Consider the following 16861-nt stretch of genomic DNA (forward strand, 5'->3'; position numbering starts at 1 on the left):
TAAGTGTGCAAACCACCAATGCAATGCCACTTCAACTATTGATGCTTTAATTTTATGCAAATCCTACAAAATGTATTCATCAGTCTTGGTTATATCATGATAAAATCATGAAAAAGACTGTGGATCATCTTAGGATTTATTCAGCTGTGATCAGATAATACAACAAAACATAAATAATAGCCTCCCAGATTTAAAATCAAAAGTAGCAAAATACCATCTTCTAAGCCCACAACAGAATTGAGAAATGTTCTGCATAACACAGTGTAGTGTTTTTAACAGAAAATGCACAGGTGGTGCAGGAGGTGTGATTTTCTACCACACAGCGAAGGCTCAAGAAAAAAAGGGTAACACAAAAAATATAAATGTTTGCTTTTCATCTTTTCGATACAGTCACAAATCACACAGCTGTGGCCACAAATCTCTTTCAAATTTACAATAACTGAAAGATAAGGATACCCACCCACCAAAACCCACAGACTTGATTGTGTTCATTTTTCAAGAGCGTATACTGCGATTACAATGGATTCCATACTGAACAAAAGCTGCACATCAAAATCTTGGATGAATATGAATATTGATTACAGCTTCACACAATTAAAGAAAAAATAATCTTATGATACACAGAAGTAAATATTGACAACATTACCATGTGACTGAATCCATAAAAATATGTACTTTTTTAATTTCATACAGTTATTTATAGTTAATATTTTCTTGACACGTTTGAAAAAGCCATATACCAAGGATACTCTGACCTCTTAAATAAGGAAGAGCTGTGGTTAAACATTACCTCTCCAGCGATAAACTCCAACTGAAGTGAAGGCAGGTGGGAACAAGTTGGTTGGAACCAGTCTGGCTGAAACAAGAGCCATTTTCACCTTGTCAGAAAAAAAACACACACACATCACGCTCCGTATTTCTGGAACAGACTGACCCTGAAAGATTTGAGAGAAATGACAGCTTTGAAAACGTCCTCACTGCTAAGGTCCTGCACTTACAGCTTCAGATCTGTGGAGGAATTTAAACACAGCAAGACTTTGAAAGTATGCAGAACAAGTTTACTGCACTGGTGCAGGTAAGTTCATGTTGTTTTGTTTAAGGGTTTTGAAAAAGGAACACAGTGTACGAAAGAGTGCATGATACTGTTTGTCATTAAAGTCTGCAGTGGGTTTTTATTTTTAAGTTGGTGACAGATCTCTGTGGATTGTCTTAATGCCCATTTGGTCAGCAATTAAGAAATGGGTTATCCTATAGTTGTGTTAAACGCCTAACATGAATCTGTTTTACATTATTTCATTAAATTGTAATTGGTATGCATTAGTCTCTGATTTTACAAACAATAACTTCTCTGCACTCTTGTAAAGCAGTTTGAGCTGCAATTTAATTTGTCTTAAAGGAGTTATATAAATAAAGTTTGATTGATTAATTAAAAACAAAGAAAACAAACAAACCCTTTCAATAAGCCCAGGTACAAATGATAGCCTATTAAATTTTCTCCACTAATTTACCAGTTCCCGTCAATAAAACTCTCCTATTATACAAACTTTGAAGATTGATTGGTGTCCTCTGGGTGCAGCTGGAGAAGTCAGTCTGAACAATCCTGTGTGTACTGGATTACTCTGATGTTGTATCCTATTCAGACAAGAATATTTTATTCTTCCACTTTTGAGTCACATGACTTGGCACCTGCCTTGACCTTAGACCAGACTTCACTTTGCCTTTGATGATTTATAACAGTCTTATGGTTGATTTGGATTCAGATTGATTAGCTTGCAAGCTGATGCCTGACTTAATTAAACCACAATCTATGAAATGTTAACTATTGACTTGTTCCATCCAGTCAGTCTCAAGTCAATTCCAGAGTTTAAAATTGAGTCAAAGAGAAGCCTATGCCAATATTAAGAACATGTCTGACCCCAAGATACTTTATTGACTGAATCAAATGTAGGTTTCTAATTCTTGTGGTAAATAGAGGTGCAGAAGATGGCCTTGTAGCATAAGTTTAGAAGTGTTATTTATTGTCTCCTTGTCGTAACAAAGTCTCCAGATTAAAGCCTGCTAAACATAGTTTTTGTCTAATCCTGCAAAAAATAAGAGTGAGGCCTTGCCAAACATGCAATGTCAACGTCATTTACCAACTGATTCAGATGTCAGTGGACATCCAGTTTACAACACGTCTGAAAGTTTATTTAAGATTCATTCTGTTCATCAGTAGGCCTTCAATATAAAACAAACACAAGATCCTTCCCCCTCTAATGCTTAGAGAGGACCCTTCTGCTTCTGCCATGCTAATAAGTTATATACATGGCCACCACAACCTAATCAGAGAATCCTGTCATCCACACCCTGCTGTGTGGTTTCCCTTCCCCTACTTCTTCCTTTTTGTAAGGGAGAAGAGTTGCTCTAGGGGGAAAAGAAGGCGGAGCCAGGGTGAGAACATTTGATCCTGGTTGTCACTTGATGTCAATTTATTGTCTGTTGGATCTCTTTCTCAACCAACCCTATTCATCAAAAGAATCCAGAGTTTTTCATGTGAATCATATTTCATCAACATCTTTAACAATCCATTACTTCTCGTTGTGATTGGACCAGTAAATGACTAGTAACAACAAACGTTCTCTTGTTTCTCCTGTTCTCTGTTTTTTGTTCTCAGTGGAAGTCCAGAAGGTTTTTTTTTCTCTGTGTCGTTTGACTGATTGTGTAGGAAGTCAAGAAAATAGCCTACCGAAGTATCTGGACTTACTTAGTTTGTCAGTAAATGTACAAAAATGTTGGCCCAACCAAACTAAAATTGGTCGCCACTGATCATCCACGTAATGGCCTGGAACCACATAAAGTGTTGTGGTTGCCTACTCAATTAAGGGACATACTTGGTCATAACCCACATGCATTCCCCATTAATATTGTTTGTCAATGGTCTAAGATTGAATTTTTTAATTACAGCATTTGGTTTATCAGTGCACTGGCATCTCACAAATAATTTAAGTTGGCATTAGCTTGTCTTGTTTTTGGATGTTAAGACTGAGTCTTAATTTCTTGCTGTATTGTAGATTTTTTCATTAAGCTTGAACAAGGTTAATTCTGAGGGCGCTTTCCCTATGAAGTATTTGCATAATCTGTTGCTTAAATCAGGTGTATTCTATTAATTTACTTGACCCATGGACTTTTTTCCTGAATCTTGTTCTCTTTCCCAGGTCTCTCCATGTGGACAGTCCTCCTCACATACCCTCTCTGACCACCAGCTATGTCCATGGTACTTCGTCTGCCTCACTGCTCTCCCTAACTGTAGGGCAGAGCCTGGATTGGGCGGTCCAGCGTTGGCCTGATCGTGAAGCTGTGGTCTTCCTGCAGGATGGCATACGGAAAACCTTTTATCAGTTTCAACAAGATGTGAGTCTAAGTTTCTGTGTCTTCAGCCTAACTGCATAATAAGCCCTATGAAACTATGACCTTGATTCCAAAATGTTTATTTTACTTGAATGATAAAGCTTCTGATATCATTTGTGAGAGCCAATTGTGACATTTATTGTTGCAGGTAGACAAGATGGCTGCAGGTCTGCTTGCTCTGGGCATGACAAAAGGTGACCGACTTGGAATTTGGGGACCCAACTCATATGAGTGGATTGTGTTCCAGTTTGCTTCAGCGAAAGTTGGAATTATTCTGGTCAGTTTAAACCATTGCATAGGCAGTACTGTAGCTGGATGACTAGATGACATAAGCCTCTGCACTGTGTCAAGTGTCAAGGGTTAGCAAGCTGCACATTGAACCCTTTCAGAAGCCCTGGGGAGATTTGTTGTATGCCTACTAGGTTATCTGTATAAAGGTATACTGTCCAGTGTGATGTGGTATACAGAAATAGCCTGTATTGGATTAACAGTATTGAATTTAAATGTTTTTTAAATGTGCAGGTATCCCTAAATCCAGCATATCAGGTGAAGGAAGTGGAGTTTACACTAAAGAAGGTATGAGTTCTGCAGGAAATGAACCTCTTATAAAACTCTATTGAAACGACATCCAACTGAAAATTGTTTCATCATCTTGTGAGAACATCATTTTGACAGGAGGTGATGTTCTTCACAGGTCCAGTGTAAAGCCGTGGTCTGCCCTTCTCACTTTAAAACACAAAACTTCTGTGAAATGCTGAGGGAGCTCTGCCCCGAGATCGACAAAATGCCTGCAGGCATGATCAAAAGCTCCAGGTATGATGAATTCAATATCAAATATTAGTGTGCTTTCTTGATTTATTGGTAGAAAAAGATTTTGGAAATTATGCAATCAATTAGTGGACAGGCACGCAGGGGGTGCGATTCTTGGCAAAGACCCATACTGTGGTCTAATCTCCTAATAGATGTAACTGTGTAGCCTGCAAACACTTTGTGTGGATGTATAGGTCTGATCAATAATTTATTGCTTGTTTGTGAGTCAGATCCACATCCAGTCCAAAACTGGATGCGTTCTTTCCTGGCCCATAGGAAAACTCTTCCACCATGTTTAATGAAATACTTAAGTCTAAATTCATTTGGATCCACTAGTAACTCAGAGCTGTCATCATTTAAACATCTGTACATTTATTTGCCTTGTCCAGATTTGATTGGTTCTCTGGTCCTCTATAAACCTTTCACCAAGCTTCATGGGGATCAGGCCATTTATTTATTTTGGACCCCTACGAATAAGCATAAGGCACCCCCTGACATTAGGAGGGTCTGAGTTTATTTGGTTGTAATACAGATACAAAGAGCTTTGTCTTGGGTCCTGCCAGGGTTCCAGACTTGCGTATGGTAATTGTGACAGACAGCAGACAGCCAGGGATGCTCCACGTAGACGACGTGATGCAAGCTGGGGAAAGTCGGCACCACAGCGAGCTTATGGATCTGCAGAACAAGCTGTCCTTTGATGACCCCATCAACATTCAATTCACATCAGTAAGTTTACACTGACAAACTTGTTTTCTCACCTGATATTGTTATCAGTAGCAATAATTAAGAAAATATTATTTCCAGGGGACTACTGGTAGTCCAAAGGGAGCAGCTCTTTCCCACCACAACATTGTCAACAATGCCTACTTTATCGGCCTCAGAGTGGGTTATGGATGGAGAGTAAGTCCATAAATGTCACTTGATTTTATGACTTCATCAACATTGAAAGGTAAAGTAATCGTTGTTTTCCATCTGTCCATCAGCCTCAGGTACGAGTATGTGTGCCTGTACCTATGTACCACTGCTTCGGATCTGTGTTGGGAGGGATGTGTATGGCGGTGCATGGTGTCACTCTGGTCTTTCCTTCAGCTGGGTACAACAGTCAAGCCAACCTGGCCGCCATACAGAGCGAAAAGTACGACACTCATCTCTTTAACCAAATGATTGTCAAAGGCAGAATTTCACACACTCTAATCCATTCGGTTCCTCTTTTTTTCACTCAAGGTGCAATTTCATCTATGGCACTCCCACAATGTTCACTGACATGCTGAGCCAACAAGTTATACATAAGTATGATATGTCCTCAGTTGAAGCTGGTAAGAGATTTGAAGAAGAGAACATACACTTTTTTTTTAAATTAGTCTTGAGTTGATGTACATGTTCTTGTGTTGTAGGTATTATGGCAGGTTCTCCATGCCCTTCTGAGATTGTGAGAAAACTGAGAGCAGACATGAACATGAAAGAGATAACAGTAAGCAAGTAGCTATGTGTCCTGTACCTTTCTTTATACAACTGCACAATTCTTACAAGAACAGAGACTCAACAGCTTCTAAGGACCTTTGTAAATCATGTTTTAATAGATAGGATATGGAACCACTGAAAATAGCCCGATTACATTCCTGGGATTCCCACATGACAATGAGGAGCTGAAGACCGATACTGTTGGATGCATCATGAGTCACACAGAGGTTTGTCTAATTTAAACAATCCTTTATGAGCACATCACTTTAACAACATTGATACTAATGCCTAAATGTCTTTGCTCTAGGCTAAAGTGGTGGACCCCGATACAGGGGAATTAGTCCCTCTGGGGGCCTCAGGAGAGCTGCTGGTCAGAGGCAGCTGTGTGATGCTGGGATACTGGGACGATCCTGAGAAAACCAATGAAACCATCTCCCCATCTCGCTGGTACAAGACTGGGTAAGGACCTGAATTTACTGTGTTCTCCATTTGTTAAGAAAACATGGGAATCTTAAAATGCTGTGCACATGGGGAACAATAGATATGTGTCTTTGTGATTTTCTACCACACAGTGACACAGCCAGTCTGAACAGTTTTGGGTACTGCCGCATCGAAGGTCGTATGAAGGATCTGATCATCAGAGGAGGCGAGAACATCTACCCCGCTGAGATAGAACAATTCCTTTTTACTCATCCACATGTGATGGAGGTGCAGGTGAGATTGAAAACCACTGGAGGGCAGCAAAATTCTAAACCATTGCAGACCAAGTATTTTTTAGCAGAGTCATTCTTTTTTTGTCTCTCAAAATTGTAGATGTTCTTTTCAGGGCAGTAAGGCTGAGTTGTGAACATTGTAGTTGTTTTGCTTGTCCGTCTATTTTCCAGGTGGTTGGAGTGAAAGATGAGAGGCTGGGCGAGCAGGTGTGTGCCTGCATCAGACTGAAGGAGGGCCAGACTACCACTGCAAAGGAGATAAGAGCATTCTGCAAAGGCCAGGTGAGACATCATGAACAAAACGGCCAAAACTCAGATCAAGGCTGTACAGTCATTGTTTGTTAAACCTGGTGTTTGTGTTCTCCTCCATAGATCGCTCACTTCAAGATCCCACACTACGTTTTCTTTGTGGACAGCTACCCTCTGACAGCCTCTGGAAAGGTACAACACTGCTGCACTGTCACAGATACATGTGAACTGTTGTGATGGTATTATGGATGATTGATACAAAATAAAATGGCTGCTCACTTCTGTTCTTCCAGATCAAGAAGAATGTTTTGAAGGAGGAAATGGAGAAGAACTTGGGGCTTTGATGTGGTAGAACATGGTGGACTTGGAGAGAACCCCATGGACAACGAGACAGACTGAATACAGACTGAATTCATTCCTTTAGACCATGAGTTTAAAAAACAAACTGTTGGACTGTCATTGTTTGTGACTTACATTCCGACCTAATTACCAGTACTTGAACTTTTAATGTTTGCATTAAAGCATATTTAACATCATTGAGCTGGAAGTTTATTACTGACAATGGAAACAGTGTCAACAATCTTAGCAAGTTGTTCAATTATCTTGAAAATCGGCAGCCTAGACACCGCACAATAAAGAGCAACTCCTGTCCCCAATCTAACGAGAACTTTCTAAGGATGACCCAAACTCCTCAGCACGTCTGTAATCTCAATCTTTATTTACTTAAACAACTTTGACAAACATTTTCATATTATAATACAATGGCTTAAACCATGTAAGTGTCTGAACATGCCATACAGAATCTGAAATAAATAGGACCTCAATGCCAAATTTCACTATGTACAAATGACCATCCTTACAAGCTATGTACACTGGTTGTAAAACAAGCTTCAGTAACAGGCGTATAGAGCGCCCAAAGATGACATCTTAATATTACCAAATAAACAGGAATACTTAATGATTCAAATGATGCTTATTGATGTTGACACATCAATGAAAAGGGGCATTTTGACTTAAATCAAATTCTCTGATGTTAAGTGAAGCCAATGTGCTGTTTGATATAGAGGCCACAGTTGACCATTTATTTGTGTAGAATTGCCAAAGTTGAAGACTCTTCCCAAAAGAGGAACCTGGAGTCCATTACCGGCTAATACTAAAAGCTCACCATGGAAAATAGCAATAAGATCAGAATGAGGTAAATGAGCCAGCCACGATACAAAAACAATAAAAACAACAAAATAAATACACATTAAACAATAAAAAATTTTTTTTTAAAAAAGGCAAAACTGTTCCCTCAATGTCAACAGATGTCCACAGATGGAAAAGTCCCGCCTGCAGACAAACCTGTGGGATCAGTTCGTTTAAGTGCAGGTTTAACCCAGAGGACAGAACCAGCTGATATTTCTTAGCTTAAACAAAGAGGCTACTTCAAAGATTAATGAACGCAAGTAGCCAGTAACAAAAGGAGCAACTGCACTATGGCTACATGGCTTTGAACGATCAACATTCACTTCAGTCAAGAACATGGGGTCCACCTTCACCTCCCTAACCCCATATTATTATGCAAACATGCAAGAAAAGAGCAAAAAGAACTAAAGCTTTTTTAAAGCAAAGTGTGAAAGATAAATTAGTTGACACACATCCCTTTTTAAATACATTCTAAATTGAATTCAGTTCAGCTGTGCAATTTAAGAGAAAAGAGAGGAGGGAAGGAAGGTTCATACGGAAGCTGTGGTCAGTAACAGACCTTTTGTCAGGATAGTAGTTTTAAGATAAACAGTGGAACTAAGAGTTTAAAGGAGCCAGAGTCAGAGTTGACATCCAGAGAGCATCGCATTTGCAGTGACATTCATACGAGCACAGTACAGTACAGCTTCAGGCACATGCGAGCATGTGGTAGGAACGTACGCGCGCACACACACACACACGTCTGTGCACCTACTCACAGATGCATTTCGAGCTGCCACCTGGAGGGCAAAGGTCATGGTAAAGTCAAACTCTCTCTTTCACACGTCACAAAAAAATCCCAAGCAGGCAAACACACACACACACACACACACACACACACACACACACACACACACACACACACACACACACACACACACACACACACACACACACACACACACACACACACACACACACACACACACACACACACACACACACACACACACACACACACACACACACACACACTCTTCCTTTCAAACACTTTCTCTCTTTCTCTCTCACACTCACACACACACTTAAGCACACAATGTAATGGTCGTTCAAGTGTCCTCTCTGTTCCCATGTTGTGTTTGGTGGAGGTTAATGTGGTTAGGGGAGGCCTCACACGCTCAGAGGCAGCATGCCTGGCGGGGGCACGGCTCTGGTTGCTGCCATGGAGGTCAAAGAGCTGGGGTCCAATCCGTTAACAGTTCTGAAGTTACCAGAAGGAAGTGTACAATATTAGAAAATATGTACACGCAGTAAATATGACTGAGACAAGAGACAAGTATTGAGATGATAAAGAGATCACACGCTCACGTTTTGTCGAAGTAGGTTGTATGTAGAGAGTGCGAGAACTTGGTGGCGTTGCTGTTGATGAGTGTGCTGTTGTCTTTCGAGTAATTTTTCCTCGCAGCTTGGTCTTTGGCAAAGTTTCTACAGGCCGCGAGCTTCGACTCCAAAGCCTAGGGAAAAATAAATAAGATAAACAGAAACAATTTGTATTTCGCCTCATCAGAAACATCTCTCTGTTTGTCTTGTGGCTGAGGACACACATTTCTATAACGCAGACGGAGAACGATACATACCCCGACTTTCTTCAGGAGATCCCCAACAATATTAAGAGCTGAGATTCGAGCAGACGGAGTGAGGGATGAGTTGCCACAGCCATTGGTTAACGCTGCACAAGCAGACAAAACAAAAACATTTTATATTTAAGGGAACTTTCTACTTCAAACGTACACAAAAGAAAAGGAGTACGATGAGTTAGTCCTGACCTTTTGAGGTGATAAAAGGGTGCTCTATGTTCTTTCCTACAGGTGTAGCTGGGAGAGATAAAGACGCCTGTACTGCAGAATCAATTTTGTCGATGTCTAAAGTAGGTGAGCTGGGTGCTGACATCCTGTCTGTGGTCCGCTCCCTTACTGCCAGTTCCTGTCGCAGGTCTGCAGGGAAAAAAAAAAAAAAAAAAGAAGAAGAATGATTCACTATGAATCCTTACACAGGTGGCAGATTGACTGCAAAAAGGACATAATTAATTTCTTCTGTGCTTCGCCTTTACCTCTTGCTTCATCTTTCAGCCGCTGCACAGATACCAGGAGAGACTCCTTCTCATCCAGCTCGCTCTCCAGGAAGGCATTTCTCTCAATGGCCTGGTTTAAACGTCCCTCAAAGTCCTCAAGAGACACTATAGTCGCCCTATGGAGGGTGACGAACATGACTGTCAAACATTGTGTGGAGGTTATAGTAGACGCAGCTTTTAAACCTATCCCCCTCATAAAGCCTTGACGTGGCTTGTTTATTTCACTTCCTCAATTCTAAAAAAAAAAAAACTCTCTTTAACAAGTCCAGTGATAACACGGAGTCATGAGACAGTCTGACCTTTTAGCTCTCTCCAGGTCGTCATTGGCCTGCTCAAGCTCTCGGACATATTTGTGGAGCTGCTCCTTGATGCTGCGGGTCTGGCCAAGGTCATCCTCCAGCATAGAAATCTGCTTATAACTCTGGGCATACTGGTGCTCCAGCTTCTCCTGATGAAAGGACAAAAAAAGAGCATTAGAGTGTGTGTGTAGAAAAACAAACAAGGACCTTCCAGGCTGAAACTCTTTTTGCTGAGTCATGTTGTTTTAAAGTATTTTATGCATTTTACAGCCGTCTTGAGTTTCCTTATTATTGTTGTTGTTGTTTTTTACAACCTGCTGAAATCTTGGACATGATTTCCCTTTCAAACAGCCACTCATGTTCACTCATTCACAGAGCGGTATGTAGCAGGCCTGTGTGTCTGTACTGTGGACCAGAGTCACACTGCATGATTCATGATGTCTCTGGTTCGTTACCACAGATCATATTTAGCACACTGGCACGTTTGTGCCAGGAGTTCATTCACAGTACGTTTGTGCTTTGTGTAGAGAGGCTGAAGTCATTATGCTGCATGTGAACACAGTCCCACTCAAACACCAGACCTGTCCTCCTAGTTCTCTTTTCTCTTGCTCCTAATCCTGACGTCCCTTTAAGGAGTGATGCACGATTACATAAAGTCAGACTTTATTAAGAACAACATGCAAGTAAGACCTTGAACCTTGTACTCAGGATCCAACATAAGTCAGATAACCTCTTAAGTAACTGAGTTGATTGTCGTGACCATAAAAGTAAGGTCGAGCTTCGCAGGTATTCCGGTACCTTGAGGTTTTCCATCTCGATCTTCAGTCTCTCGTTTTCACTTTGAAGGTCTCGTAGGCGGTGTTCAGTCTGACCGAGCTGTGCCTCCAGCTCTGCCTCCAGCTCCCGGCTCCCCTCCTGAAACTCCTGCAGCTCTTCTTGGGCATCATGGCAACTGCACAGTACACAAACAAAACAAAAACAAAAAAAGACACATTAACAATCGCTGTCATTTACCAGCCAGCTTGTTCACTGTCCGCCATTCAATTGTGTAACGCTGCCTGGCTGAATGACCCGTCATGAGCTCTAGAAAACCCACTGGCTTTTGTCCTGTACGATGAGCCGATTGAGCTGGTATGTTCCAGCAGCTCTACCAAAGGCCAGAAATAAAACCTGCATAAAAAAAAGTCTGTCAGATATTTGCACATTTTTAACCCTTTATTCCTGCCTCTTCCAAACAGGAAACAGTGCACAGCTCAGCACTGTCGAGTTAAACACTCTAAATATACAGCTCTAAAGAGACAGCTGTACTGTGCCCTGTTGCCAGGCTGGCTCCTTCAGCTGTGGGAGAGGCTAAAGGTCAAAGGTGCAAGGAGAGGGGTGTAGAAACAGGATGAGGACACTGGGAAGAAAACAGGAAGTGTGTTTGTGTGCTGGTCAGGGTCATCCCCGTACGAAATCTTTAAAAAAAAAACATGACAACTCATGATAAAGTCCAAGTTCACATTTCAATGTGGAATAGGAAGAGGAAACATTTCAAGGTAATCTGTTAAACCAAACTGAAGTTCATATTTTCCTGTCTGTTTTCACACTCGTGTTGACACTGTGGTGAACCCTGTTCTGAGATCAGCTGACTCGTGCTGGGATAATGGCCTCACAGTGACTGTGGAGTCCATGAATCAGTTGTTGTCTCGGGGGTCGTTCCATACATACCAACACCACAGCGGCTGCTTCATCAGCACGTCCCAGTTTGACAGTCCAGCTTGTCCACTTTCACACAATTAATAACGCCTGACGTGAGAAAATCGACTTCGAAATAAGTCAAGGCACATGGATTTAATGCGTGCATCGGTGTATCAGTTGACCTTTCAGCTTGATATCTGCCCCGTTGGCAAACAGCAACAAATGATGTGGTGATGCAGCAGTGTGCGTATCCAATGTGAATCTGTTGAGTCACATCGATTTAAAACGGTCCTAATCTCACTAGTAGACCAAACGAAATCTGGCCCGTACGAAATCTGCCTTCCAGTGCCTTCATTGGAAGTCATTTTGACATGCAGCAAGGGGCTGAAGTCAAATTTGAACCCAGGGCCACTGCAACAAGGACTGTAGCCTCCATACATGGGGCGTGCAATACAACCACTAGGCTATCTGGCATTACAGTAATACTTCATGAGGAGAGAGACTGCTCACAACAATTTAAATGCAGTTAATCAAATAGTTTTGAATACAGTCTCAGTTGGCTACGCTGTGAATCCAAACATGTTCACAAATAGTGTAATAGTGTAATAATCTCTTGTGAATCTATCTTCTTTTTTTTTTGAGAATCCAAACCTGTGTGATGTCCAAATGGCCCCATGTCAACAAAACCTAAAGTTTGAACATGTTACATCATGGAGTGAACTTTTCAATCAGTAACTAATCAACAGTGCAAGCTGCTTCTGTAGAAGTGATCCTGGGAAAACCATACTTTAAAAACACGTGTGAGACGAGCCAAGGTGAACTGCTCAGTGTTGCTTTTTCCACGGGTGGAAGTTTCCCCCCCCCCAGTACCCACAGCAGGAATTTCTCAGAAACCCACCAGGACTTTAACCCTCGTTGTGCTGAGCTTTACACTTCATGTACAGATCACTGAGCTCCCCCAAATCCACAAAGACACACACACACACACACACATGCACAGCAGCTGCTTATTACATAGAGTAGGCTCCGGTCTCAGGCAAAGATTGAATCATTTCCTCCGGAGCAAAAACCACAACCTTTGTGGGCACTGTTTTAAAAACCTTGTCTGGTCATTAACCTTATAAGGCTTCCTTAAACACAGGCTTTCTGGGCTGAAATGTTCGACTGAGACCAATCCAAAGAAAGTCTGCATGGAAATGATTGTGTATTTACATTTGTCCTGACTACAGTCAAAACCTCCCATTCAGCACATTTGACTTTTACATAAGAGGGAGTGAGTGCAGCTTTTTTAGAACAGCTTCTTCCTGCAGTTGATGGAACTTTGAAGCATTTTCTCTTTTTTTTTTAATCATATAAGAAGTGCAGCCTGCTCATATTTGGTTCAACTTTTTTGAAAGACAAAATGACACAGCTTGTACGGTTGTAGTCTCCATGTTTGGAAAGCAAACAGCAGATTTATTTTGGATCCAGTATGTCATCATAACTGACCATATGAGAAAGAAATCCCACAGTTTACCTTGTCTTATATTTGAGGGCTTGGGACTTCCAGTAGTCGACCTCCTCGTCCTTTGTTGAAAATTTTGGAATCATCTCTTTGTCCATATCAGAGCAACCTGCGGAGAAACAGGGACACATTGATTACCTCACAGCCAACATGTTAGCTGAAAAGGTCACACAATAAATAAAGACTTAGTGTGGTGATGAGATAGCATGGGATCATGGGAAATGTTGCGTTCATTGTTAAACCACGGTTCGAACGATAACCAGTTTTAATTTGAGCCAAAGAGAAAAAAAAAAAAACTTTGACTTAGACTCCTCCATCGTGTGTAATGTTCATTTAAAAGGACTCACATAGATGAAGCTAACTCAAAGTGGTGGCTGCCATCCTCTGCAGATTGTTCTGCTTTATGAGAATGGTTTGGATAGAGGAAGAACGACACTCAAGAAGAAAGAGAGAGAGAGAGAGAGAGAGAGAGAGAGAGAGAGAAGAGGAGAGAGATGAGAGAGAGAGAGAGAGAGAGTGAGGAGAGAGAGAGAGAGAGTGAAGAGAGAGAGAGAGAGAGAGAGAGATGAGAGAGAGATGAGAGTAGAGAGAGAGAGAAGAGGAGAGGGAGAGAGAGGAGAGAGAGAGAGAGAGAGAGAGAGAGAGAGAGAGGAGAGAGAGAGAAGAGAGAGAGATGAGAGAGAGAGAGTTGCCGTGGGTCGGACGCGGACCCGGGTCGCCCGCACGACGACTGTAGCCTCGATACATGGGAGCGCACACAGTGCCACGATGCTTATATAATGACACTGGATGATAAGCGTAGTAAACCATTGAGCCAGTGCAGGAAAGAGGCAGGGGGTCCAACCTGAACCTCCTACTTAAAGAACTACAGCCTCTGTATACATGCGTCCCAATTGAAGACATATTTCTATTATACGATACATATAATACAAGAACAAATGAAAAGGGTTGAAAGTAGGACGAGCGTCGAAATGTGAACATGACTCGGTACAAAACTATTTGCGTCCTCTGACATGTACAGTCAGGTTCAGTGCATTCCTTCTTATCTTAAAGCTAAACAAGCAGCGAATGCAAGGCTTCACATTCCCCTCAATCTTCAACAAGATGAACAGATTGAACAAATCTTTTTTTTTTTAGGAAAGTCCGAACAATGCCAGAATGCTCCGACTGCGTCATCGTGCTGAGGTCATGTCATCCGTAGTTACTCATCAACCACTGACTGACTGAAGAACCAATGTGTCAGAAGACATGACAGCTTCAGCTCAAATCAACACAATAACTGCTTCATTAACAGTTCCCTGTGTTACTACATAAAAACAGTTTAATAAGCCATCAAAGCTGTCGGATTTTGCCGAGTTCTCAATGATAAAACATGTTTCAGCGAGTGTTTCATCTTCCTTCCTGTTTGCTATGTCAACACTTTACACGATGTGTGTTCCTCTTTTTCTGCTCAGCTAATAAACTCTGCGTCACTCTGTGATCTATGAGGATCAGTACGGCCGGTTTCAGGAGATGATTAAACACATCTGGAAACAGCCACTGTGTGTGTTCTGTGTGGGTGGAGGCGATACAGTCACAGTCACTCCCCCTTTGCTCTGGCTCCATGAATATATATCATAATCCCAACACAGATGATCAGGATTTCCTGCAGAAAGCTCAGACAAATCAGAAGATGTAGCACAGGAGGAAACCCCTCAGCTTGAGGGAAGATCAGAGAGTATGAGCTTGGCATATGTCACTAAAGCCTTCATCATGTTGGGAACAGAGAGACCAGTTTGGGTTTATAGGTAAAATAGTGTTATTTTCCCAAGAAGAAGCTGGTCTGGACTCAGAAGCTGGACCGTCTGCTCTTCCCTTCGAACATTCCTTTGAGGTGGCGTCACCAACATTTTAGTCACCACAGGCCGCTCACGTGTCAGTGTGCTGCTCTGAAAATCACGAAGGAAACTGGAGACCCAAACACAGCACGGGTGGAGAAAGGAAAAGGTTCCTGAGCTGCTGCTGGTGACATAACATGTTTGTTCCATCGAACGGCAAAAGGAGAGACTCTAAAAAAAGAACCTGATTATTAAACACTTCTCAGTTGAGCGATAGCAAACATAACTGATCTGTTTCTTTGTGATGCTGAGAGGCTTGAATGAGATCCTGTGAACGTCTATTGATCTCTGTGTGTTCTACAAAAGGCATGTGTGACAGGAAGCTGTTTCCATGGTGATTCAGATCAAAGACCTCACACATATTTTCACCTCCTCCACGGCTATTTTTTTGTTAAACCTACAGTTCAATTACAGGATCTTTGAATTTTGAAGAAAAAAAGGCAAAACAGACAATGTCTACCTCCTACATGCAGATTCCCCTGAATCACATAACAGGTCATGACAGCTCCTGTTATCTCTCATGTCAGCATCCTTTTGAAGCGAGCGGTGTCAGTTTGACCCCATGGATCTATTTGTCTGTAGTAACAATACCCAGACTGACAGGATCTGTGTGGTGGTCAGCTCACTGCACTCATCTTTCTCTTCATAGCAGACAAGAGAGTGTCCTTTCACACACCCTTCTCTCTACATCCTCTTTTCTTGTAGATGACTGGGTGCTTGCTAACAGCATACAGTAGATACTGCTGTAGCATATAGTCACTTTTCCTCAGAGGCCCCTTACCGGGATCACGAGGGTTTCCCAAAATGCTTATTTCTATATCTTTTTTTTGCAGCGTCATGGATTCACTGTCACGTTCACAACAATAAGACCTACAGCTTTTAAAAGGAATAAAGCCAAAATCCTTTAACAGTTATCATCAAGCTTTACTCTTAATGTACAGGCTATGACAATTATCGTTCGGCCAACAAATGTTCATTTACAGTAAACATCACATTCACGCAAATCACTTCTAAAGAGGCCTACAAGTGAGTAGGCTCACATTAATGTGGTCATTTATGTGAAGCAGCAGGATATTTAAACCAGGTTACAGCTGCCCTGTACACGCTTAAATGTGTGATACTGCGAGGTTTGACCTTAATATTTACGCACTTTTACTACAGACAGTACATGACAAGCTAAGCTGTAGGCTACCCCTGGCCATAACCTACAACAGAAAACAGAGAAAACCGCGTATGAGATATAGGAGAGTAAATGCCATTTAAAGTCGATAAAGAAAAGAACAATTCTCTCGACATTCAAACGGAACTCGAGCAGTTTTATCTGTTACCGAGGCTGAATACGACAGCTAACTGACCAAACACTAAACACACCACAAAGCTTTTTTTTTTTGCTGTTAATTCGGTACCTGCTCATGTCAAATGGGTGTCCGAGTGTCTTCTGTGTCAGTAGGTCCTTTTTACATCCACCAAACACGTACACACCTCTCCCCTGTCCCGGCCTCGGATGATACTGAAGTGACAGACCAGTGTGTTTCGGAAATTGCCAACGCGTCTCCCGGAACAGACGTAAATCCTGACTCGGT

At 41.7% G+C, this 16861-nt stretch overlaps 2 protein-coding genes across 2 annotated transcripts; one reads left to right on the top strand and one right to left on the bottom strand.

The window, feature by feature from the left end:
• The first annotated feature begins 892 nt into the window (after positions 1 to 892).
• Positions 893 to 7885, top strand: LOC306838087 (medium-chain acyl-CoA ligase ACSF2, mitochondrial-like). The gene is made up of 16 exons (XM_079366043.1): positions 893 to 1075; positions 3195 to 3390; positions 3536 to 3664; positions 3910 to 3963; positions 4082 to 4200; positions 4761 to 4923; positions 5002 to 5097; positions 5181 to 5332; positions 5422 to 5513; positions 5592 to 5668; positions 5778 to 5885; positions 5966 to 6117; positions 6231 to 6372; positions 6543 to 6653; positions 6744 to 6812; positions 6914 to 7885. Exons 1-16 carry the CDS (start codon positions 954 to 956, stop codon positions 6962 to 6964), a joined length of 1833 nt encoding a protein of 610 aa, XP_079222169.1. The 5' UTR covers positions 893 to 953; the 3' UTR covers positions 6965 to 7885.
• On the bottom strand, positions 7317 to 16857 carry ndel1b (nudE neurodevelopment protein 1-like 1b). The gene is made up of 9 exons (XM_079366047.1): positions 16685 to 16857; positions 13414 to 13510; positions 11016 to 11169; positions 10218 to 10366; positions 9898 to 10034; positions 9614 to 9781; positions 9425 to 9516; positions 9156 to 9301; positions 7317 to 9048 (listed from the first exon to the last, which is right to left on the bottom strand). The coding sequence occupies exons 2-9, from the start codon at positions 13497 to 13499 to the stop codon at positions 8958 to 8960; spliced, it is 1023 nt and encodes a 340-aa protein (XP_079222173.1). The 5' UTR covers positions 13500 to 13510; positions 16685 to 16857; the 3' UTR covers positions 7317 to 8957.
• Between the last annotated feature and the right edge of the window lie 4 nt (positions 16858 to 16861).

The sequence above is a fragment of the Symphodus melops genome, assembly GCF_947650265.1.
Source record: "Symphodus melops genome assembly, chromosome: 17".
Lineage (NCBI taxonomy): Eukaryota > Metazoa > Chordata > Actinopteri > Labriformes > Labridae > Symphodus > Symphodus melops.